The sequence below is a fragment of the Xenopus laevis genome, chromosome 3S (assembly GCF_017654675.1).
Source record: "Xenopus laevis strain J_2021 chromosome 3S, Xenopus_laevis_v10.1, whole genome shotgun sequence".
Lineage (NCBI taxonomy): Eukaryota > Metazoa > Chordata > Amphibia > Anura > Pipidae > Xenopus > Xenopus laevis.
The window spans coordinates 37,895,651-37,920,471 of record NC_054376.1 but is presented as its reverse complement, the minus strand read 5'-3'; the positions used below and the strand labels follow the sequence as shown (position 1 = coordinate 37,920,471).

General features: G+C 41.5%; 1 protein-coding gene across 5 annotated transcripts; it reads left to right on the top strand.

Annotated features, from left to right (window-relative positions):
• The first annotated feature begins 1,558 nt into the window (after positions 1-1,558).
• On the top strand, positions 1,559-24,749 carry rasl12.S (RAS-like family 12 S homeolog). 5 transcript variants are annotated; one of them, XM_041588201.1, is made up of 6 exons: positions 1,559-1,913; positions 4,587-4,748; positions 7,121-7,177; positions 8,944-9,017; positions 13,970-14,160; positions 23,831-24,749. In XM_041588201.1, exons 2-6 carry the CDS (start codon positions 4,625-4,627, stop codon positions 24,204-24,206), a joined length of 822 nt encoding a protein of 273 aa, XP_041444135.1. In that variant the 5' UTR covers positions 1,559-1,913; positions 4,587-4,624; the 3' UTR covers positions 24,207-24,749. The 5 variants fall into 5 exon arrangements, with proteins under 5 accessions (XP_041444135.1, XP_041444136.1, XP_041444137.1 ...); XM_041588202.1 differs by lacking the exon at positions 1,559-1,913 and adding an exon at positions 4,384-4,511; XM_041588203.1 differs by lacking the exon at positions 1,559-1,913 and adding an exon at positions 4,384-4,535 and having other exon boundaries at positions 4,617-4,748.
• Positions 24,750-24,821: the final 72 nt, after the last annotated feature.

Below are 24,821 nucleotides of genomic sequence, written 5' to 3'. Positions count from 1 at the left end.
CAACTCCGCAGGTTAGTGGATTTGCCCCTAGGCATGGGGTTTTGCCCTGTTATAAATAAGCCCACAGACTAAATTGCAGTGTGGCTATCTGTCAGGTGGTTGTGTGGCAATATATTAAGGGGAAAGGAACTAGGGTTTAGCCCAGGGAATATCTCTGCACACGATGTTGTTACACAAAGAGTGCCCATCTATTGGACTGGGATACTTCCCATACAAGAAGTTTGATGGGGACCCAACTTAGTCACCGTTGCCACCTTCCTATATATTTATAATTTTTCCTTATTAATTACATCAACCATCATTTTTAGCGGCCAGGCGACCCTAGTCACCGTTGCAGAATGGAGGGAGGAGGGCGCACTGCAAAATTTGTGAGGAGGTGGCCAGGTGGCAACCCTAGATGAGGTTAGGCAGGGCCCTGTCCCTTCCCCGAGGTGTGTCATAGTACCTGGCTGCCCCCAGCCCCCAGGCTAGAACAATAGAGTGGCTGCTCAGTGATGGGAAAAAGAGGGGCGGGCCTGGGGGCAGAGCCAGGGGGGTTGGTTGCTGGAGCTGCGTTCTTAAAGAAATTGTTCAGTATAAAAATAAAACCTGGGTAAATAGATAGGCTGTGCAAAATATAAAATGTTTCTAATATAGTTAGTTAGGCAAAAATTTAACATATAAAGACTGGAGTGACTGAATGTATAACATAATAGCCAGAACACTACTTCCTGCTTTTCAGCTCTCTTGACTACAAGGCAGTAACCAATCAGTGACTTGAGGGGGGAGGCACATGGGCCATAACTGTTGCTTTTGAATCTGAGCTGAATGTTGAGGATCAATTGCAAACTCACTGAACAGATATGTCCCATGTGGCCCCCCTTAAAGTCACTGACTAACACAGAGTTAGAGAGCTCAAGTCAAAGTCAAATCATGTGACTTTTTCCAATTGACACATTTCTGGAAAACACGATTTTATAAAATTGTGGTTGAATTTATCGGATTATCGGTCGCAAATCGGCGCAAACAGTCCGAAAGTATCAAGAATCCTGAAGCAAAAACACATATTCTAGTTGTTAAAGGGACCTTCTACCATTGACTTCTACCTTTTTTTGACAGGTTTTAAATGGAGTATTTCTGGATTCACATTTTTAGCAGCTTCAGAACATAATAAATCTCCAAAAATTCAAGTTTTTCCCGTGTAAAACCTTGACCAGAAAGATTTGATATTTAATAAATAGGCCCCTATATGTAATTAGTCTCATGTCCATATCTACAAATTAATGATTTATTATTTTATTCACGCTTCTTAATATTTCTTTGCATATATATATATATATATATATATATATATATATATATATATATATATATATATATATATATATATATATATATATATATATATATATATATATATTACATTTAGTATTTGGATTATGTTTAAATAAAGGTTTAATTACATTTCCGTTGTTTCAGTCATTTCATTTGAACACTAACTGGGATTTTGTCAGGAAAAAGAACGGAGGAGGACGGCTGATAACTAAGGGAGGAGCAAGGATGACTGAGGAAAGAGAGAGGATGTTGAATAACTGAGGAGGGAGAATGACTGAGCGAGGAGGGCTGAGGTGCAAGTAAAGATTTCTGTGACAACGGACTTTCCAAGTGAGACAGGGCGGAGGTATAAGCTATGAAATATTGCATAAAGCAGAGAGACTTTTCCTGAGGATGTCCTAAAATGGTTTCCATATGTACGGGCTGGTTCCAGCTGCAGAGGCAGCAAGTAGATGTAGTGCTCTGCCATCTGGAACTGAATCTGGAGTTCAGGAGTGCAAGTACCGAGCTTCAGTGCCAGTGATGCCTGCAGGTCTCTAGTTCTCATCTGGTACATTACATGGTTGGATTGTTCCCGGTAACACGTGCGACACCCCATGGTAAGGACTGGGCACACTTCTTTTCTCTCCCTGAGTGATGAGCACACAACACACAACTATAATACTGGCAGAAAGTATGTAGAACAGTGGCATTGCCTGGCAGCTGGACATAGTGGGCTCGGTGGGTGTTATACCAATTTAATTAATTCTCCTATTCATATTCCAGTCTCTTGTTCAACACAATGCATGGTCGCTATGGTAATTTGGATCCTAGCAACCAGATTGTCGAAATTGCAAACTGGAGAGCTGCTCAATAAAAAGCTAAAAAACAACAAAAATAATAAAAAATGAAAAGCAACTGCAAATCAGAGCCGGGCCAACCCAGCCAGATGCCCTAGGCAACCTGGCTGGGCACGGCGCCGGCTGAGTGTGTGCTCGAGCACGTATGCGCCAAAAAGTGCGCTCGAGCGTGCATGCGCCAAAGTGCCGTGCATGCGCCAAAGTGCGCTCGAGCGCGCATGCGCCAAAGTGCACTCGAGCGCGCATGCGCCAAAGTGCACTCGAGCGCGCATGCACAGAAGTGCATTATTACCAAAAAATATGGGGAGACACGGGACCGGACAATGGGGTAGGCGTCAGAGCAGGTGCCCCCCCAGCTTTGCGCCCTAGGCACGTGCCTACTCTGCCTACCCCTAGTTCCGGCCCTGCGGCAAATTGTCTCAGAATGTGACTCTCTACACCATACATCAAAAGTAATTAAAAGGTGAACAACCCCATTCTCGTTTGCTTTGCCCGGCTTTTGTCCTGCAGTGATGCAATCAGTAGGTTTCAGACACAATGTTGGACCCCTGAGAATCTCATATATAAACTCGCATTTCTCCTGGGGTTGCCAAATGACCATCAATGTCAATATGAATTGGGAAGAAATAGAATGGTTTCCTGCCACCTTCCTAAAAATGTGAAATTTGTTGGAATGATGCTTTTCAGCTTTAAAGTCTGTAGTTGATGTTTCCAGGGTTAAAAATTATAATACTGGTGCTTTCAGGTAACAACCAATGAACAAACTCCAAATAATAATTTGCATATACAGATGTGAGATTAGTAGCCAGAGGGCTCTGACACAAGGGCGTTTTTTTATGCATTTAACATGTGTTTGAGGTGCAGGTTTCAGTGCATTCGCTAATTGATTCCATTATATTCTGCCTGTTTGTACTCATAAGCGTTCTGAGTTGTGTTTTACTCCATTTGGATTTCATTGTGTCTGTTTAGATGCAGCATGCTGCATTATCTTCCGCGTGACACGTGTTCAGCTGTCATTAGAATAGAGAGTAGCATTTGGACAAAAATGTGCCTAGTTGCATTAAAAAAAAGTGTTTAAACACAATATATGCTCAGCAAGCAGAAAAAAAACATGCCTGTGTATGAGCCCTTAATTGTTTCTTTGGCCGTTACAAATCCAATTGGTTCTGTTAGAATCATGCTGTGTCTTTACCATACCTCCCAACATTATGGAAATAAAAAGAGGGACAAAAATATTTGCCGTGCGTAGCCACACCCCCTAATTACTAATGTTTATTTTACAAAATTTGGCAGGTTATGAAAGTTTGAACATATTCCTGTGGTTTTTTTTCAGGTATTACAGTTTTTCTAATGAATTGCCCTTTAAGCTGTGAGTCTAACTTTTCCCAAGGCACCTCCTTATCTAAATTGTAACAATTACTTATTTACTTATCTCAAAATTGTTCTAACGTATCTTAGTTGCACCTGGTGGCTGTTCTAGGCTCTCTGCCAAAAGCCAATTAAGTTAGAAACTTTGTTTCTTTTTCTGGCTGTTTAGTGCAGAGAAAGTCAGCACTTTTCAGTACAAACGCGGGTTGAGCTGTCAAAATCTGGACTGTCCCGCTGAAAACGGGACGGTTGGGAGGTATGCTTTACTTGTCCCAAGCAGTTAGCTATTAGAAACCTCTCTGCTTGAAAAATGTGCCAACCTGGGGAACTATCCTAGTGATATACACCCTGCCATGTTCTTGACTCTCCCAGTAGTGATGTGCTGGTTAGGCAGAAAGCCGCAGCTCATACTGGTCCCGTATTTATGCTTGAAATTTTCCTTCTGCCTGGTTGCTAGGACTTAAGTACTTTAGCAACTAGGTAGACAGTCAGGTGGAAGATGAAAAGAAAAGGTCCCAAATAGAAAAATAACCTTTATAAATACTGTTAAAATACTGTTGTGGAAGTAAAAGTAAAGCCTCACAGACTATCTGTTTGATGGGGTCTGTGACCCTGACAACCAGATAACAATGAGCATTAACAGTTATAGCCTAGAATTAAGCAGAAGAAAAAGGTGAATATTACATCCTGTTGAAAGTTTGGTTAAAAAGGTGCTTTGTAACATGCAAACATTTTAACGTAGAAAACACTCAGCACTAATTAGAAAGATACACAAAAAATGGCATGGTAGTATCTCTTTAAGGAATATTCTAACCACTGGGTGGAGCCCAGAATGATATATTGATGGACCTAAGAATAACAGATTCTCATCCAGACCTGGTAGAGGCAGGAAGTTGTCTGCACACAATCTCCGCAGAAGATACTGTTTAGGAATGGGAAGACAAGAACAGACTGAGAGGTTTATGTGACAGCTGAAGGGAAAGTGCTCCAGTGAGGGATGATGACAGTTGGCGTGTATGTCCTGCCTGCATGAACTGATAATGATTTTTTTTCTCTCTTTTGCAGACGTGAGATTTCTAACCCTGTTTCCTACAGGGTAGACAATGTCGATGATGTTTGGGAAGCCAAGAGCTCTGAATATTGTTAACATTTCTGGGGCTAATGAGCGCAACGTGCACTTGGAATGTAACATTGTGCTGCTGGGGTGCAGAGGGGCTGGGAAATCAGGTGAGACAAATGCAGAAAGTGTAAAGTGTCATAAATGCTAATCCAGTAAGATTCTGGGTGCTAAGTACAGTTAGCCTGAACCTGGCATTGCAGAAACTACCTGCACCCCTCTCTATGTTGGACATTCACTAAGATTCGTAGTTGCGCCAGACGTAACTTTGCCGCACTTCGCCGCACTTCGCCAGGCGTAGTTTCGCAAGCGCTTCGCAAATTCACTAAAATCCGAAGTTGCACTCAGGGGTAGCGTAAGGTTGCGAAGTTGCGCTAGCGTTGATTCGCTAAGCGAAGCGAAGTTACGCTAGCGATGGTTAATTTGCATACGGCGCCAAATTCAAATTTCAATGGAGGAATATGTAGCAGCACTACAAATACCAGGGAAACCTTCAAAACATCAAATAAAATTTTTATTTTGCCCTACACATGTGCCCACTGTATAGTTAAGTTGCCATGAGTTAGGAAAAGTAGGGATGAAGGAGGGGAGCCCCAAAAATCTTTTCGATCTTTTTCAGCCTATGACCCATAATATAGAAAAAACGCCAGCGTTTTTTGGGACTTAGAAAAAATTTTAACTTTTTTTGAAGAAATCCCTATCTACTCTATTGTGCTTCGCCTGGTCTGAGGTGGCGAAGGAAGTCTAGCGTAAAAGGTAGCGTTCAGAACACTGCGCGCATTAGTGAATTTGCGTAGTTACGTCCGTTGCGCAAATTCGCCAGGTGTAAGGGTGCAAAGTTACACTGGCGAAGTTACGCCAGTGTCCGTTAGTGAATTTGCGAAGTAACGAAAATGGCCAACATTAGCGAATTGACGCTAGCGTTAGGCGCTACGGCGCATGGTGAATTTGCCCCTAAGTATTGACTGTATACAGCACTGCATTCTCTTTATGCATTATCCGGATCCAGCAATACGTTCACTCTTATGCATTGTCTTGACCAATTCATTCAGTCTGTACATTGTCTGTACCCAGCAATTCATTCATTCTATACATTGTCTATACCCCACCTGCCAAGAGCAGCCATGTGCATGGATTATATCCTGAGACACGATTCCACTTTAACTATTTGTAAAGAGTGATCTGGCCAAGAATGTCAATTCGAATAGTGGAAAATATAAATGATGTAATAGAAAGGTATGTTTATGGATTTTTGTGGTTTCTAAATGGCCAGATGTGATGGAAAAAAAGCTGTGTATGACCAGGGTAGGAAAGAGCAGGAAGTGAGGAATGCAGGAGAGCACACATTCCCGTTTTTCAGTATGGCAGTAACATTTATTTTGCTTTGTATCTCAGTGGGATGGTTACAATACAAAGGCAAATTATGCATCAGGTGCCAAGTGCACGTTATCAGAGCCATTTTATTTTTACCAGCAATGCAGCATTCTCTTCCAGAATTCCATATACCGGTAAATCATGCATGAGTTGCAGCCCAAGTTGTTTTAGTTATTGTGTGTGTGCAGCGAATGGATTTCCAGCACTCTGATGCATTTCATGTCAGTAATGGTATTATCATCATCATCATCATCATCATGTATTTATATAGCGCTGTCAAGATACGCTTGTGATTTAGGTCACTAGGCACAACACTCTCATGTCACCTTAGGAGAAACACCTCCTCAGCAGGACAAGGAAAGCCTAAAATACTGAGCGGAGCCCATATGTTGGACATCACCTCCGTGACCAAAATGTCTACCTTTCCTCTAGACTAGAGTGCAATTATTTTTTTTTGGCTCCTAGTGCCACTGGAAATTTTCAGGAGCTCGGAATGGGAGAAAAATGGAGATGCAGTAAATACCCTGAGCCAGAGAGTATTTTAAAGAAGATTGGTACAGTTCTGGCAAAAGATTAGCCATTTGGTCACTGAGTGTTGCTGAACAAATTGACCAGTGTTTTGGACTGCCTTTGTCCTTTAATATCAGAGCTCTCTTGTGTCCAGGGGCTCTAGTTTTTTGATTGTGCACTTGTTCATTAGAGCAGGCTGAAGGCGCAAGGTGTAAGGAAGGTGTATAGACAGAAGCACCTTAGTTTATAAAACCTAAATGCACAATTTTGTACGTGTGATTGTGTTGGGAAATAAGCCTTGTGGTATTTTGTGTGAGGGAAAACATCTTTTCAGTAAAATTCACCAAGTTCAGAAACTTTGCTGTGTAGCCGAGGGTGTGGTACAACATGAGCTTTCCTTGAAGGCAAAACCTTTTTAAGCATTGTGGTCCCTTTGATTAGTACCTTGGTGGCCATGTAGGGTACCCTTATAACTGAAACCAGTCCAAACAGTGTCAGTGCTGCCACATTTCCATTCTGTGCTTCTTTTTATCCTTGTGTATGTATAAATGAAAGATTTACAGCATTTCTTTAACCACACCACTGTTTCTTCTCACAGCTCTGACAGTGAAGTTTCTCACCAGGAGATTTATAAGTGAATATGACCCCTTCCTTGGTGAGTAATTTTTATTATGGGGCAAGAGTTTTAAGTGGCAGGGGCAAAACATACTACTGATATCCTTCCCTAAAGGTGGTGGTATTTTTAAAGGGATGCAGGTATTGGATCGCTTATCCGGAAAGCCATTATCCAAAAAGCTCTGAATTACAGAAAGGCTTCTCCCACAGACTCCATTTTAAGCGACTTATTCCAATTTTATTAATTGATTTCTGTTTTCTCAGTAATAATAAAACAGTAGCTTGCTCTTAAAGGTAACTAAGCTGCATGAATCCATATTGGTGGCATAACAACCCTATTGGGTTCATTGAATGTTAAAAATTGTCATTGCCTGAAAATAATGTGCAAGCAAGGCTAACCGAAATCCTGGGGCCCCATACATCTAATTGTTTTGACCCCCCACCAATAGTACAGTGGGCTTTTTGTTAGTGCCATCAGGGAGCAGATATTGCTACACCTGCCCAGACACAGAAGGATTCAAAGAGCCTTTTAAAGCTATGTGACAGATGTTATCTGTAGAACTAAGTACTAGCCCATGTGGTTTGATCATAATAGAGAATCATGTTGTAGAATCTGTTTTTTCACCATCATCTAACCCACCACCCAATCTCTTCCTGTGTGGGCTCTCTAGATATCTAACAGGGCTGAGCAACCTCCCCACCTCCAAATTTAGGTAAACTACAGTTCACAAAAACCTCTGACAGCCAGAAGCTCCATATGTCAATGAATTACAACCCACATCACCTCTGCTAGCGGGGTTATAACTCAGCAGCATCTAGAGTTGCTCATCCCAGATCCAAAATTAATATAAAGAACAGGACAACATGTGGCAGGCCTGTAGGGTTAACATACTGCCTACTATTTATCATTATATATTGTTACATGAAGCCATTGAGCCATGGCTATTGCCTTACATTCTGAAGGGTTATTTTCTCCCGTATGTGTCCCACTGTGGGTGTGCTTGTGATGGAAACAGAGTTATATTTGGAAGGCGAGCGAGTGCTGGAGTTATTGGAGTGTTGGGAGACAAGGGGAGGGAATGTGGAATGGGAATAACTTGCTTTATTAATATGACAAGAAGCAGGAGTGAGACAGGAATCGGGACTGATTAATGGCAGAGATCAAGGCGTAGCAAATCCTTTCCTGGGGCCGACTAAAAGCTAAGAGTGCCCAGACAAGCTGCAGGAGAAATGTTTGCTTGGAGACCCTTTACCAGAGAAGTGTAATGTCATTCTCTCACAGTTTGGTTGGAAACTCTCCAGAACATTCATTTTCACTTAAATGGTTTAACCCCTTTGCCACTTAATAACAGTTTCAATCTTATTCACCTACATAGGGGTTGTATACATGTCTTTCCCAGTAAAATGTATGGCAGATATATGGCATATGTGGATGCCGGGAGTTGTAGTTCAAAGCAGCAGATGTCAGACTTTTACTCTTGTCTTTGGCTGATACCACACATATATTCCACCATTACACCGCAAGCCAGATAACAAGCAAGTATGGAGCATTGGGTTGCCACCTTTTCTGGAAAAAATACAGCGCTTCCTATATATTTAATTTTTTTCCTATTAATAACATTGGGATCAACCATCATTTTTACCGGCCAGGTGGCAACCCTACATGGAAGATGCATTACCAATAGGATAAAACAGTGATAACGATCAAAGGACTTACAGGTTTCAAGTAGACTGAATATCACCGATATAGACATGGCGCATTGTCTTCATTCATTATTGTTCTGACATGTGTTTTTTGTATTTCAGAGGACACGTACACCTCGGAGGAAGTAGTAGACCAGCAGACAGTCCTTGTAAGGGTTATGGACACTGCAGACCAGGTGAGAGAGCTGGTGACTGACTTCTGAACTACATGCATTCCCTAAATTCCACTTATTGTGAGCAAAGGGCCTCTGCACAGGCTTCTCTCACCAACCAGTCTCCCCAGAATGTACTGCTCCCCTATGTCTGAGCTGTGGGGTTGGCAGTTGCCATTGCCCATGCTCTTGAAGCCAGGGATTGAGAAATAAAGTGATGCACCCAGATATGGCAGCTGCCAACCCTGATGCACAGATCTGCCTTTCGGGATCGCATATGGGAAACTGAGCCTTTCTGGAGAGTGTGGTTGGTGCAGTTGGAGAGGGGGCCTATGCAGGGGCTATTTGCTTATAATAGGGATTTTCCTTTAATGAGAATTTGTTCAAATATATTGACATCATTTCATGGCTGGGCACTGAATTTAAACACTGTGGATAGATATTTCAGTTTTGTTGTCAAAAATTAACAATCAATAAACAGCTCCTTGTCTTTCCTCATCCTTTTTGTGTAAGTTGGTTTGTGTCTGCCACCTGGGCGCCTTAGGTGCCTTATGTCTTTTGAGTGTTACCTTTGTGAGTTTGGAGGCAGAAACAGCCAGTTGTCACTAACAGCAATTCTTATCGATCTGGTCCAAAGGTTTTGTCAAAGTAACTCTCCTTGTATGAAATAAAAATACAACATATATGCTTAGCAGTTATAGGACGAGCGCCATTTTGCAGAAGCAGAAAACAGCACCTGTATTCATTGGTCACACCTTGCAGTGGAAGGTTGTGGCAAATGCTCTGCTTTTATTAGCTCACTAGTAGCCTCTGCTCAGTTTATAAGAGGAAACTGGCCTCCAGCTTGTACCATAAGCAGAGGAATTGGCATGGTTCGCAGAGCAATGACAGCCAGTATTTGGTGCCTTTACAGGTGTTCTTTTTCACCTGAGCACAGTAACAGTCAAACTCCCTATGTGCCATAGGCCCTGAGCCTTACATAGACTGTTGTTTATGTCTTCACTATCCTTTTGTACTGAATCCTGAATTCTCATTTTACTGGGGAAGATGAAAGTTATTGTTTATAAGCTGTATTTATACATCCAGCCAGAAAAAAATCACTTATTACTTTCTCTTAATGACTGCCTGGAATTTCCAGGATAATTATTTAAACAAACAAAGCAAAAACACTTTAAGGCATCTAAAACCCTTCTTAATGATAGAAAGTTGCACATCTGTGTGGTCTAGTGAGGGCGATGTTATGCACACCATTACAAATCTACATTTGGGGTTTTTCCACCTGTAATGTGCATAGTATTCCTTTCTATACATACTATGGGAGCCTAAAAGCTGCCTACAGTATATGCAGATATGTATGTTCTACTTGTGCCTAGGTGTAGTGTGCTCGTAGATGGTGAGCGGAAATAATATATATAGGTATAATTCAGATCAGATCAGATCAGCAGAGACAGTATCTTCCATACACATATTAAGCCTTTCACTCATACTGTTCTGTTTTTTCCATCTTAAAGCCAACAGTTATGACATTCCTGGCATTTATAAGTGCAACATGCTAAAGTGCTATATGCATGCACAAAAGATATGTCCCCATATATTGCTGAATGCAAATGACTGGGTTACAGAATACTTGTGCCTGCAGATTTCAGTGCAGCCTGGCTTTGAAACTGAACCTTGCTGCACTATATGGAAGAAGGTTCAGCACTGTGAGCACAATGCAGCCCTGTTGCATATAGTTACTATAGTAAGTAGTAGGCCTCTCTCCATTGGTACCCGGGTACCCCTAGCTGGACGTGGTGGGATTTGCCTGTTTCTTTGCACTTAAATGATGCCTGGTAAATTTGTTTTCTATGCACTAGCTTACACTAATTTTTTTTGCCTAAAATGGTTTATTTCTGTTCTGCTTATGCTGCAGATGTTATGGGTAGACTACGGACATGCCAAAAGCTACAGAGATAATGAGCTCATTACCTAAAACAATAGGCTTAGTATTCGTTCATTATCTGTACTTGCTAACGATGCACGCATGCTATTTTCGGCTGTCAGACATATGAGAGGAGTTCTGCTTCAAACTCCAGATACACGACACAGTTATAACTACAGTATATCCTGTGTTTATTATTCAGAAATTCCACCAGCAATTAGATCTTGGCACAAGGCATATGAGTTTATTTCAGATTAGATATATGCTGGTGGCTCTTACTGGCAGTGTATTATCTGCAAGACGCTCCATCTCTGTGTTGTGCGACTTGTGTGACAAACTTTTAACATCCACTGGTCATGGCCTTATTTCCAGAGCAGGCATATGTCTATTGAAGGGTTTTATTGTCTACCCACAGTCTGTGTCCAAAAGTTCCTGTGTATAATGCCTCATCAATTAAGTTAGAAAAAAAAAATACATTTTCTTTATTTTGTTTCAAGGCATTAATGGATCATTGTCATGTTTTATCCTTGCCACTGCCCATCCCTCCCCATGTAGTTAAAAGAATAAAGCTGGCCAGGTTACAGCTTATTGGCCCATGTATGATGCCTTCGACTGGCCTGCCCAACCAATAACTGTCTGAAAATTGGTCAGATATTTATTGAAAAGGTTTGAAAATGCTGTTAGTCAAGGAGTCATCAGTGAGTTGTTATGCACCTTGTCCAATGGGGTCTACATAGGTCCTGCTGTATGGATGCTGGGAGTGGCCAAATCAGGCTGAGGGTCACTCTGGTGACCTTGCCAAACAAGCGTATCATATCATGTGTAACCAGCTTTCATTTAATTTGCTTGCTCTGTCTGGTGTAACTTGTGTCTTTAGTAACTATTTTCTCCTTGTCCTCCTCTTCCATTTGCTTTGTTTACATACTGTAGATTAATGCTAAAATAATGTGGTGGAAAACATGAGTGTATTGCATTCTTGATGAAGTTCTTGTGATCCATATTTAGTTTCACATTGATAAAGATGATAACATTAAATCAGACATAATAGGAAAAGGATTATGTTGACCTTGTTCCTTCTTTTTGCTTTGGGTGCTCCATTTTCCTGCAATTTACTTTAAATTGTTTTGGTTACAAACATTTTGGGATACAGCTTGCTCTGTGCTGTTAGTAAGACAAAGTTTCCCTGTGCCCAACAATGAACCTTTTCTTCCCTGCCTCGTCCACATTAAAGAAGCCTTTGAAAGAGAACAACATTCGAACTTGATAGTATCTGGCAATGTACAAGCCTGTCAGAGCATGGACTGTGGTATCTGCATTGAGGCTCACTGAACTTGTCTGAGGATTCAGTCACCATAATAATACCTCTCAGTTCCAAGCGTGGAAATACAGTAACAGATCCTGCATTGCCTTCCCTCTGTCATGGCTTTATTGTTACAGTCTAATGGTAAGGTGACTTAAATGCACGGAATACAAGGAGTTCTTCATGTGCTTGAAACCGATGCCGTGAGAAGAAAACCTGTTCTGCTGTTTCTCCCACATGCAGAAAGAGATGGACTTCAAGGTTTTTATTTCACTCACTTTTCTGAGCCATTCAATTCCCTGTTCCCAGAGCCGGCAGCATTACAAAGGGAGAACTAGTACTACAACAAATGTTTTTCAGATCCCAAACTCTGCAGGTGCCCTAAGGTGTCTTTATCATGAAAGGTGTCTTCTTTGGGTAGACAATTAAAAAAGCTTAACACCATTAGATATGTTCTGCCTAAAATAAGGTTGTAAAATAACTGTAGAATGATGACAGGTTTAGGTTTCAGTCCCTGCATCTATATCTTAAGCTTGGCTCAAACTCCAAGATCTGCTTGAGGTCATCAAACAAACAGATCTTTAGGGGATTTTGCCACCAACACACTGTGTCAAACCACTGTGATTTCACCATAATGCACCCCCAATAAGATCGGATCATAATGAGGACTAGGGAGTGTTGGATCTGCTCTATTTTGGGGTGCCAGGCTAATGACCTATGACAGATTGATCTTTAAATAAGTGGTATTTATTTACAAAGGAAATAAAAGGTATAAAATAAAAAGATAACTAAGATGGAGGGAGGTAGAAAGGGCTAGGGAAAGGTGCAATGAAGGGGAGAGGAAAGTGCCTAACTAAGTAAGTATTTACAAATGCTCTTTATATGTACACAAGGAAGACCATTCAAACAAGCATACTACCCTTTTCTCAGGACAGCCACACCCAAAAGACAGTCCCAGCCAATCAGGTCGATGTTCGCTGTTTTTGAAGGTAATGCATCTATTCTTAGATAGACAAGGGAGTGAAATCAAGTTAGGATGCACTGTGAAAGAAATCCCATAATCCAATGCTCCAGGTGTCCCTTTGTTGGCCCAGCAGAGTCTTATTTCCTTGGGAACTCTTGCTATCCCCACACCAGTGTGTCCAGTTATTTGCATCTCATTGATATGGATATTACTGTAGCTGCAAGGATTGTTTTATGGCAGGATGGCTGTTGTCCAGGCTTGAACCTTCACATTTGCCATTGATAGAAAGTCAGATATCTGTTAACCCATTGTGTGTATGGGATTACTGTTAAATATCCAAAATTCAGTACTACAAGGAGAATCATAGGAAGAGGAGCAAATCAACGTTCCAATATATTTCTCAATATACTGGGATTTCCAAACCAGCCTGATAAAAATCTGGCTAATTTTCTGCCAGATATCATTTGGGCAAGCCATCAGGTAGGCACCGACTAGTCCTAAAGAGCAACTATGTCTACATATCTGTGTTTCCTCTATTCTTATAGCAACATTTTCATGTAAATGTGTTTTAAAAATTAATTGAAGCTTTGCGGTAAAATGTTTATAGTAAAATAATAACTATTATATGTTTATTGAACTTTTATTTTTTAAAAAAAAGTTAATATAGATGGTATATAATAATATTTAATGTATAGCTAGGGAAAACTTGATCATATGAGTGATAATGCCTCTTTCTGGGAAGAAAATTGAGGATAAATAAGGTAATAATAATTTGTTGTTCATTTGTTCAGAATGGGCCTGTGAATCCGGAGCGGTATTTACACTGGGCAAATGCCTTTCTAGTTGTGTACAGCATTGATAACAAGAAGAGTTTTGAGGGATGTTGCCAGTACCTTGATATCATTTCTCAGTATAACAGAGGCACCCTCCATGAGAACCCTGTCCTACTGCTGGGGAATAAATTGGACATGGAGCGATACAGGTATGGAACTAATACTCTTAAATGCCTTATAAACGATCTTGAAAGTGTTTCTCAATCTGGAAGGCAAACCTATGTCTCTCCATGCATCACATTAGTCACTGCTACTTCTGTAGAGCCTAAGCACAAAATATTTAATCCAGCTATTCAATTAAAAAATGCATATAACATAAATGTTAATAATTTACACTGTATTTTGGGCTAGAATGTAATCGAGGCTGACTACATAATTGAATTAGTAGATTTTGCACACCACTTGGCTCCTTGTATGGATATATATACCTACAGTTTGTAAGTAAGGTCAGCAGGGCATAATACAGATACTATCTAGTACTGTTAAAGCCTTATGGGGCTGTTAATTTAGCAGTGCTTAAAGGGCATGTAAAGACAAAAAAATAAAATCCAAATTTTACTTTCTTTAATGAAAAAGAAATCTATCTCCAATATACTTTAATTTAAAAATGTGTACCGTTTTTATAAGAAACCTGACTGTATGCAGTGAAATTCTCCCTTCATTTACTGCTGTGGATTGGAATTGTCAGACGGTCCCTAACTGCTGAGCAGGGAAACAATCATACTTATGAACAGCAAGGAGAGCCCCCGCCTTACTTCCCAGCCATGCAGAACTCAAGCAGCTTTGTTTATGACGATCCCTAAGCAGCCCAGACCACACTGAGCATGTGCACAGTCTTAGTCTTGCAAAGATTTTTAACAAAGTTACAAGATGGTGACCCCCTGTAGCCAAATTTGAAAGCATAAATTATTTGTTTGATTAGGCTTGTGGTGCAGTAAGTTCATGTTTATGTTTAGTATACAAAATACAGCATTTCTAGCCTTATTCTATTTTAGACTTTACATGCCCTTTAAGGTAAACTTGGGAGAAAGATGTAATAGAAAATGTATCCTAATTCAGATACCATACTATTTATTTCCTCACTAATAAGACTGATACCGTTTGACTTCACTAGTTCCCTGTACTTGGAATGGATGGCAATCTTATTTACCAATGTTCCATGATGTTTACATAAGGCAGCTAATGGGCTCAGGGTAGCTTGGATTAATACCCATCTGATAGGCAGGCCAGCTATAGCCTATCAAGTATAAAAGGCAAAATGTGTAGAATGGATAGTGACTAGAATCCTAAGTATATTCCTATTGCTTTTGCACTTTCAAACATCTCCACTTCAAGACCAGAACCGAATTCCCAGTGCCCTTCTTTATATTCCACATTTATTGCTCTGTCTTGCTTTATGACACTTACTGATTCTCTCTCTTTCTCTTCCCTATCTGTGCATCATTAATGGCACCAACTTGTTCCAGATTCCCAGCATACACTGCTCTCTGCTTTTTGTAAGGAACTGAAATGTTCTGAAAGCTTGCTGTGATTATCATCTTAGTTAGCCAATAAATGTATCACCTATACACCACTTTTGTTATTGAATGTAATTTAAGTCGCAAAGAGAAAAACAATTCACACCAATAAGACTAAAAATCGACATCTCGCAATGTAATGTTTCTCCTTAAACTGTGCATTGCGAATTTTAATTGCGCACTCTTAAGTAGTGCTTGAAGGTGTCGCAATCTTTTGGAGCAAGCATGACGACTTTTTCAGTAAGAAGTTTTATTAAATTTTTCTGTGCGTTGGCACAAACTATAAAATTCGCAAACGGTCTTCCACTGTCGGAAGTGGTCGCTAAAACTGTTTCCGGGTTCGCAAAAGCTATATTAAATTTTAGCAAAGCAAATTTGTTCGCGCAAAGGCATAACTTTTAGCATTGTGAATAGTTTTTCCGTTACCGACTTTTATTACATTCCCCTGTATAACTCTTAGCTAAACCGTTCTCACTTTCAAAGTGTTTCTCTGCATTCGATGGATAAAATATTATTAACAGCAATGTAATGTAATTCAAACATCTTCACTACAAGACCAGAACAGAATTCTTAATGCCCCTCTTTTTGTTGCACTTTTATTGCTCTGTCTTGCTCTATGCTGATTCTCTCTCTCTTTGTTACCTGTGCATTATTACTGGCACCAACATGTTGCAGATGCCCAGCATACACTGCTCTCTACTTTCTGTAACTCTCAGCTAAACCTTTCTCACTTTCAAAGTGTTGCTCCACATCCGATGGATAAAAAAAGGTATGTTATAAACAACAAATTTAAATAATTACTACCTATTTCACCTTCTTTGGTTCTGTGTGAGTTTGTCTTTCTTTCTTTCAACAATCACAATAGATCTTCAAGCTCAGGCTCTTTAGCTAGTAATATAGTGACTAAATTACCCCCTATAATAAGTATATTATTAAAAGTCACAGAGACAAAAGGCTGAGTGCTATTTTTTTTTTCAAATTTCTTTTTTTATTGCTTTTCAAACAAACATACATCCACATCACAAGTGCATCAGATTTTACAACGTCCATTCGTTATCTAGTATGCAAATATGACAAAGAATAGCTAGTTCAACGCATATGTCAGAAATATACCATGGACACAAATTGAATCATAAGCCTTTGCATAGAATGGAAAACGTCAGAATACCTGGATGTCAACTATCCTACAAACAAATAAAAGAACGTAATACCCATCAGCATTGTTGAAGATATTATTCCACCATTACTTCCCTGGCTAACTTGGGGGGGGGGGGTAAATCAAGGGGAAAGGGGGTTGTGGGTTCCCTGGGGATTAGTTAAATGACAGTCTAGAGCAGGCAGGTGCTCAGAGATCCAGGGTGACCAGATTTTCTTAAATTTGTTTGGGCAACCTCTCTGCAAATATAATAGTTGGTACGGAGGGACAGCATCATTGACCATCTGTATCCAATGGAGTTTTTGAGGGGGGAGAGCCGATTTCCACCTCATAGCAATGAGTCGTTTTGCCTGTATAAACAGGAAATTAAGGAGAGTCTGCTCTGCAGTGGCAGGGGTAGTGTCCTCAACTTGGTTTAACAGAACCGTTTCAGGGTTGAAAGGGACAATAAGCGCTAGGACAAGACCTATTTCCTCTATCACTTTTCCCCAAAATCTCCTTATTTTTGGGCAAAGCCACACCATATGTATGAAATTCGCTGGGGAGTGAGAGCATTTAGGACAAACGTCTGGTACATTAGGGTGTATGACATGGAGCCTATGGGGCGTCAAATAGGACCTATGAAGGAACCGAAACTGAATCATTTTATCTTTAGAGCTAACAAGTTTTGAACTATGCGATTCCAGAATAGTTTTCCACATATCAGTGGTGAGCTGCGGAACATCCTGTAGCCATTTGTGGTATAAGTTACTTAGTATAGGGTCCTTAGGGGTATTCAAAAGAGCATAAAATTGGGAGACTGGCTTGGCAAGATCTGGAGTAAATGCCAGGACCTCCAGTTTTTGGGGTGAAGTGTCTGGGCGGACTGGTCCGAACTGTGTAGTAATGGCCTGGCGCAGTTGCAAAAAACGGAAAAACATCTTATTAGGCATACTGAAAGTAAGTTTCAACTCGTCAAAAGTAAGCAATTCGCCCTGTGCCATGACTTGCCCTAGGTATTTTATGTTATACCGGGCCCAGATTGTAGGGTCCGGTATAGTCCGTAATTGTGGGAGTTGGGGGTTAAACCAAAGAGGCTGGTTAGGTGAGAATTGATTTTCATGCTTCGGACAAAGTTGTAAGGCAATTTTCCAAGTTCTGACCGTGGCTGTCATTAGTGGAGTGGGAGACTCGTAGTCTTTGGTGCCCCGGTACAACATATTTTTAAGAGCTTCATAAGAGCCAGCTATTTGGGCTTCTAGATTAGTAGTGGCGTTTTGAGTGGAGGGGACTATCCACCACCAGGCAGTAACCAGTTTGGTGGCAAGGTAGTAGAAATATAGGTTGGGTGCTGCCAGTCCTCCCGAGGCCACTGGGAGTTGCAAAGAGTGCATTGCGATTCTAGGAGTCGCTGCTGCCCAGTACAAGGAAGTAGTTAAGGAGGTCAATTTGCGAAAGAAGCTCTTAGGAATTACTACAGGGGCCTGCCGAAAAAGGTATGTGAACTTTGGGAGCATGACCATTTTAAATAGATTCACCCTACCTAATAGAGTTAAGGGGAGAGCGTTCCAAACTTTGGATTTGTTTTCCAGTGTTAGCAGTAGGGGGGTTAAGTTCAACTCAATAAATTTATCCAATTGGCGATGTATGTGCACCCCCAAATATTTAAATGTATCAACCCATTGTAGTCTCACTTGCACTCTCTGGTGATCAACTCGGAAGGAGTCTATGGGAAAGATAACTGATTTTGCCCAGTTTATTTCAATCCGGAGTATGCGGTATGCCGGTCTATCACCGTTAGGGCAGACGTAAGGGCTTCATAAGGGTTCTCTAGAAATAGGATGGTGTCATCCGCATACATCGCCACTGTTTCAGTGATAGGGCCCAGTCTCAGCCCCTTGACACCCACCGTAGTTTTTAGTAACCAAGCCAAGGGCTCCATTGCCAGTGCAAAGAGTAGTGGGGAGAGGGGGCAACCCTGCCTTGTACCCCTACCGAGCGAAACCGATGCAGATACGTTGTGATTGGTTTTTATACGGGCTTTAGGAGCATGATATAAGGCATCAACCCACTTTCTGAAATTGGGTCCTATACCCATTTTTTGCCATGGTGACCCTGAGAAAGCTCCACTCAATAGAGTCGAAAGCCTTCTCGTTGTCAAGAGCGGCTAACACTCTATGCCCCGAGTTGTCATGTTGGACTGCTATATTTGTGAAAACACGCCTGACATTAATGTCTGTGGTGCGGCCCGGTACAAAACCCGTTTGATCAGGGGGATATCAATTTTGTAATATATTGGTTGAGCCTACGGGCCATTATTTTTGCTAAAATCTTGGCATCAACGTTAATTAGCGATATCGGCCTGTAAGAGGCGCAATTCAGTGGGTCCTTGTCAGGTTTTAGAATTAAAGTTATCAATGTTTCGCTCATGGACTCAGGCAGGCCCCGCCCCGTCTAGTATATTGTTTAAACAAAGAGGTAACAGTGGAGATAAATGTTTAGCATGCTTGGTATTAAAATCAGTCGGGAGACATCTAAACCAGGCGTTTTCCAGGGCAAGCGAAGAAAGAGCTTCCACTAATTCCGATTCTGTAATGGAGGGCGTCCAGAGAGTCCCTGTTCAGTACGATCCAAGCGGTGGGAGTGGGATTTCTTCCAAAGTAGTCCTCTAGTTTGTTCTAGCGTAAGGGCCATCCTGGAAGTGTATAAGGAGGAATAGTACTGCGTCAACACCTGGTTAATTCCCAAACGGGGGCAGTTATATAACATCCAAAGTGTCACGAATCGCAGGTAATAGAAGTTGAGGAGATAAGTCCCGGGAGAGCAATGCCAGGAGTTTACATTTTTATCTCCTGTAGCCAGGTAGTGGCGATTTGCCGCAGTTGGGCTTTTTTGACCTGGTTGACTCGAACTGTCTGCAAAAGCTGTTTGGCTCGAGAGCCAAGTCTGTGCTGTGGAGACGGGTTCAGAGTAAATTGTTGTTGGGTTAGAGCAACTTCTGTTTCCAGCTCAGTGAGTTCTTGTTGGTGTGCTTGTTGAATGTTTTAATTCGATGTATATATTGACCTCTGGCAAAGGCCTTCAGGGAGTCCCAGACAACTTGGTGAAGAAGCAGTGTTGGTGTTCGTCTCAATGAAGTTACTGAACTCTGTCAATCGGTTCCGTGATCTTGTCTTGATGTAACCAAAAGCTGCTTAGTCTCCAAATCCTGTCCAGTGGGGGTGAACCAGTTAACAGGGTTATGGAGAGTGGGAATGTCCGATATCCCGCCTGGTAAAATATCCGCCCGTAAAGTGTGAGATAAAATTGCAGGGGTGCCAAGGGCCAGGTCTATCCTGGACATAGTGTTATGAGTTGCAGAAACATGTAAAGTTTCCTGTCCACAGGGTGTTTTTTCCCCCGCCACAAATCAGCGAAGTTTAAAGGTAGAAATCCATGTTTGTAAACTGTTGGAGGGTCGGGAGGAGGGATAGAGCCTGTCCATGGATTTCCAACACTACTGCATTGAAGTCTCCCATTATAATAGTGGGGGCCAGAGGAAGGGTAGCAATTTGCTCATTATAGTGGACAACAGAGTCACCTCAAAGGGGGTGGAAGATAAACATTCACCAAGATGTAAGTCCCTCCATTAGCCGAGCAATGTAGAATAAGGAAGCGGCCCTCAGAGTCCGTAATGAGCGCTTTAAGACTAAAAGAGCAGCCCTTGGACACCAGTATGGACACTCCTCTAGAGTAGGTCGAGTGGGTGGAATGATAAGAAGACGCTATCCATGGTCGTCTAAGAGCCAGTAGCTTAGTTCCGTCTAAGTGGGTTTCTTGAAGCATTGGTGATATGAGGTTTCAATCTTTGAAGTGTCTTGAAGACCAGCCCCCTTTTTATTGGGGTGCCTAGGCCCCGGACGTTCCATGACAGCAAACGCAGTTCAGCCATAATCGTGGGGGGTGGGTATAAATGAAGGGGGAAAAATAGGGGAAAAAGCAGCCAGGAAAAAGGTAGAATATCCAAAGGTGTAATGATGCCCGTCCCTCCCTACCCGCTGCACCCCACTTGAGCAGGTCTTAGTCCCCAAACAGAAAACATTTGTGAGAGAGGGTAGAACTAAGGTATGTGTAGTAACAGTTCCTTAGTTCAGTACCTTACCAACTGCAGATTACAGTCTGTGCTGGTGTGTGTTGATTCCAGCTAGTCCCAGGAAGATACCGGGAATGAGAGGATTTCCGTAGCCCATGCCGGTCAGATACGGAGCTGCAGCTCATACCGGTGGTGGGGAATTCCGCTCCCTTGGTGGGCGTTGTGGCTGGGGAGGAATAAGCCGCTGATTCTATCCACTGAAGCGCATCGGCGGGCGCGTTGAAAAAATAAGCCCTGTCGTCTTTTGATAACCCGCAAACGGGCAGGAAAAGATCATAGAGTATTTAAGCTGCAATGTGCGGAGCTTTTCCTTGACAGCAATTGAATTTGAGCCTCTGGTTGCGGACAGCCATAGAAAAGTCGGGGAATATAGAGACTCTGTGGTTTTCATAGTGCAGGGAACCTTTCAGCCTCGCCTCTTGGAGAACTGCATCACGATCCTTATAATTAAGGAGACGAGCAATAAGTGGTCTCGGGGGATTCCCTGGAGGCGGGGGGCTTGCTGGGGACCCTGTGGGCCCGTTCAATAATGAAGCAGATAGAGAATGCCTCTTTACCAAATGTGTGCAAAAGCCAGTGTTCCAGGAAACTCTCCACATGTTTGCCCTCAGCCCTTTCTGGGATACCGACAATGCGAATGTTGTTTCGCCTCAGGCGGTTTTTCCAGGTCATCAGACTTAAATTGTAACTCCGAGATTTTATGGGCATGTTCCCCCCATAGTAGTGTGCAGAGGCTGGGAACTATCTTCCAAATCAGAGATACGTCTCTCAGATTCTGCAGTACGTTCCCTAAGTTTCTGCATATCTTGCTTAATTATGTTAAAATCAGTTTTAAGCTCATCCAATTTATTCAGAACTGAGGCATGATTGGATCCTATCAGGGACGCAATTTCCCCCAACGTGGGTTCCTCTGGTGGCAGTTCAGGGGGAGGAGGGGAGACATGCTGGTCCCTATGAGCCATAGAATCCATAGAGTTAGTCGGTATGGAATCGGCTGGGACAGTTCTGGCGTACTTGCTTAAGGTCAGTGCAGTGGAAGCGCTCACTTTGGGGCTTACCGATTGACGCTGTGCTGTGTCAATGCCGCCTTTGCTGAGGGATCGTGCATCGCCGCCATCTTGGGAAGCCGCGTGGTGAGTCTCAGCCGGACGGGTTTTAGGCGGCGCGCTCTTATTCCTCCCCATAACGTCGGGTTGCTGGCACCGGAGCGGGCCACGGGAGGTACTGAGCCGTGTAGAAGCCAGTGTAAGCCGGTAATGGGCCGTAGCGGGTAAATACAGGATTATTTTCCCCGGAGCTCCCGGAGTTGCGTCTTACATCTAGCAGTTCCGGTCACGCCCCGGCTGAGTGCTATTTTAATGATCATGGAATTTCAAAGGTGACTTCGGGAGTACTTTACTTATTATAATACACAAGTTTTTATAAGCCATGTGACAAAAATGACTAAGCATCACTAAACACCAATTATACGAATCTGATGACATCACTAAGCACCATTTATAAGGATATAATTTACGGGATATTCATGGCATTTGTTTATTACAACTATATTCTGTGTTATTTGTATCATGTAATTCATTAAAACTTGTGTCATAATAAATCGAATACTCTGTATTGTTAAACATGAGCATATTAATAGTTCCCTTGGGGTTCTATGACCTGTATAAACACACTCTGCTTTCGTTTTGTACTTTAATATGATTATGGAATTCCTCTGTGACTTATAATAGCCTTATGTTTAACAGTAGGAAGGGGGGTACAGTATTCCCTATAGATATATATATATATATATATATATATATATATATATATTAGTTAGAAGAAAACCGCACCAACCAGGGCTTAATATAAAGACAAAGTGTCAAAATTTATTTTCAACGTTTCGGCTCTGTAGCTCGAGCCGTCTTACTCCTGAAGACGGCTCGAGCTACAGAGCCGAAACGTTGAAAATAAATTTTGACACTTTGTCTTTATATTAAGCCCTGGTTGGTGTGGTTTTTCTTTAACTAATATATATATATATTAAAGTAACAAGGAGTTACTATATATATATATATATATATATATATATATAAATATATAAATATATATATATATATATATATATATATATATATATTATATATATATATAGTAACTCCTTGTTACTTTAATTACTATTGTTTATTAAGTTCCAGCACCTAGGCATCCATTTTGTGTTCTGGGTGCACCGACCCAATGCTGTTTATATATATATATATATATTGCCTTCAAATCTAGAGGAGAACACACAATAGGAATATCTTCCAATTGCTTTGGTAGCACCTGGGAATCCCTCAGGAGAAGTCGTTGCTAGGAATAAAAATCTGCCATGCTTTATCTGTTGCCTCCACAACCTCCACAAGGACAAGTAGTATGATGCTGGTGATATATTGGCATCCTCTGACAAACAGATGTTGATAGAGTTTACTGGAAGTTCTTACAAACACAAAGAGACAGAAACACTTTTCAGTAAGTTCAATATTTTATTTAAAAAGGTTGCTGTTTGGCAACTCTTCAATTTATCAGCCATATTTATCCTTCACTCAGCTATGCTTTAAAGCCCCTGCCTGTAGCTGGCTGATATTGACTGCTGAGTTGACCACTCCTTAACAAGTCAAAAGCTTATAGACTCTTGTGTGGAGACAAAATCATGACCTCCCCGAAAGATATTTTTTTGGGCTTGGTCATCAATTTATTGAATAATTTGGAAAAAACCCTTGGACAAGTATGTGGGTTTGACTTTTCTCTACAGGTCTGCATGGGACTCATCTGATCTGATCATTGTCTTGGACACCAAAAGATCAAATTATACTGAGTTGACCAGCCACTTACAGTATATGGCAAAGCCTCTCAAATATCCTACTGTATAACAATTCAAAGGAAGTGGCTTCCAATGTTTGGCTTGCATAACTCAGATGATGTCAATAAAATATCAGGTCTTTATTTCGATTGCTGAATTTGTAGCTTTATACTATATTGAGCATATAGATGAGACTGTGTATTTCTTGTTTCAGGCAAGTCAGTAAGGCAGATGGTTCAGCTCTTGCCTCCCGCCACGGCTGTTTGTTCCGTGAAGTCTCTGCCTGTCTGGATTTCCGGTTGGTGCAGCAGGTTTTCCATGAGGCTATTCAAGAGGTCAGGAAAGAAGCTGAGAGGGCTGCGCTCATCAAACCACCACTTTACATCAGTGAGGACAGGGCTCTTGGACTGCCCCATAATTCATCCCCTGGGGCTGCTACCAGGCCTCCCCTCAGTGCCCTATCTCCTCTTACCTACAAGGAGATTCCCTCTGTGGCTCAAGCCAAACTTGTCACTGTGAAGTCCTCCAGAGCCCAGAGCAAACGCAAAGCACCCACGCTTACCCTGCTGAAAGGCTTCAAGATATTCTGATGACTGCACAGCTTTAGGAAATATGACGGGCTCCTGTTTTTGACTTACATTCAAAAGAAAGGAGGCACTTTATGCCAATGTGCACATTTTATGTCGGCATCATGTGACAGAATGGAGTAACGACAATGCAGTGAGGCAGATGACAGTGTAGAAAGAGAGAATGTATTCAGTAGAAATAAATCAAATCAACTGGACTTGCTCTGTTTTTTCCTTACATTGCACCAGTCATCCAATTGGCTTTCTTAATTCAGAATATCTTGTAGTTATTTGAGAAATTGAGAAAGCCAGTTAAATGACTGGTGAAGCGACTTCAAGAAAAACACAGCAAGTCCAGTTGATTTGACTTATTTCTACAGATATAACATGACCTGGATGAATGAGAATCTTCGCAAACAGAGAATGTACCATATTCGCTTTCAGAAATAAGTGTTTGCCCTCACTGCAGCTTTGTGTCAAGTCTCACTCTGCTTATTTATTCACTACCAATAAGGACAAGTTTTACTTCATTTGCCAGTCCAAAGAACAAAGTGATAATTTGAAGCACTTCTGCGTCTTGGTCTTAAATATAGGAAACAGGTATAGGAAACAGGTATAGGATCCCTTATCCGGAAACCC

What these genes read in the sequence shown, in the direction of transcription:
- rasl12.S (XM_041588201.1), top strand. Translation starts at nt 4,625, where the DNA reads ATGTCGATGATGTTTGGGAAGCCAAGAGCTCTGAATATTGTTAACATT. An exon ending in TTATGGACACTGCAGACCAG is followed by an intron (nt 9,018 to 13,969) that starts GTGAGAGAGCTG and finishes TCATTTGTTCAG; the next exon opens with AATGGGCCTGTGAATCCGGA. An exon ending in TTGGACATGGAGCGATACAG is followed by an intron (nt 14,161 to 23,830) that starts GTATGGAACTAA and finishes TTCTTGTTTCAG; the next exon opens with GCAAGTCAGTAAGGCAGATG.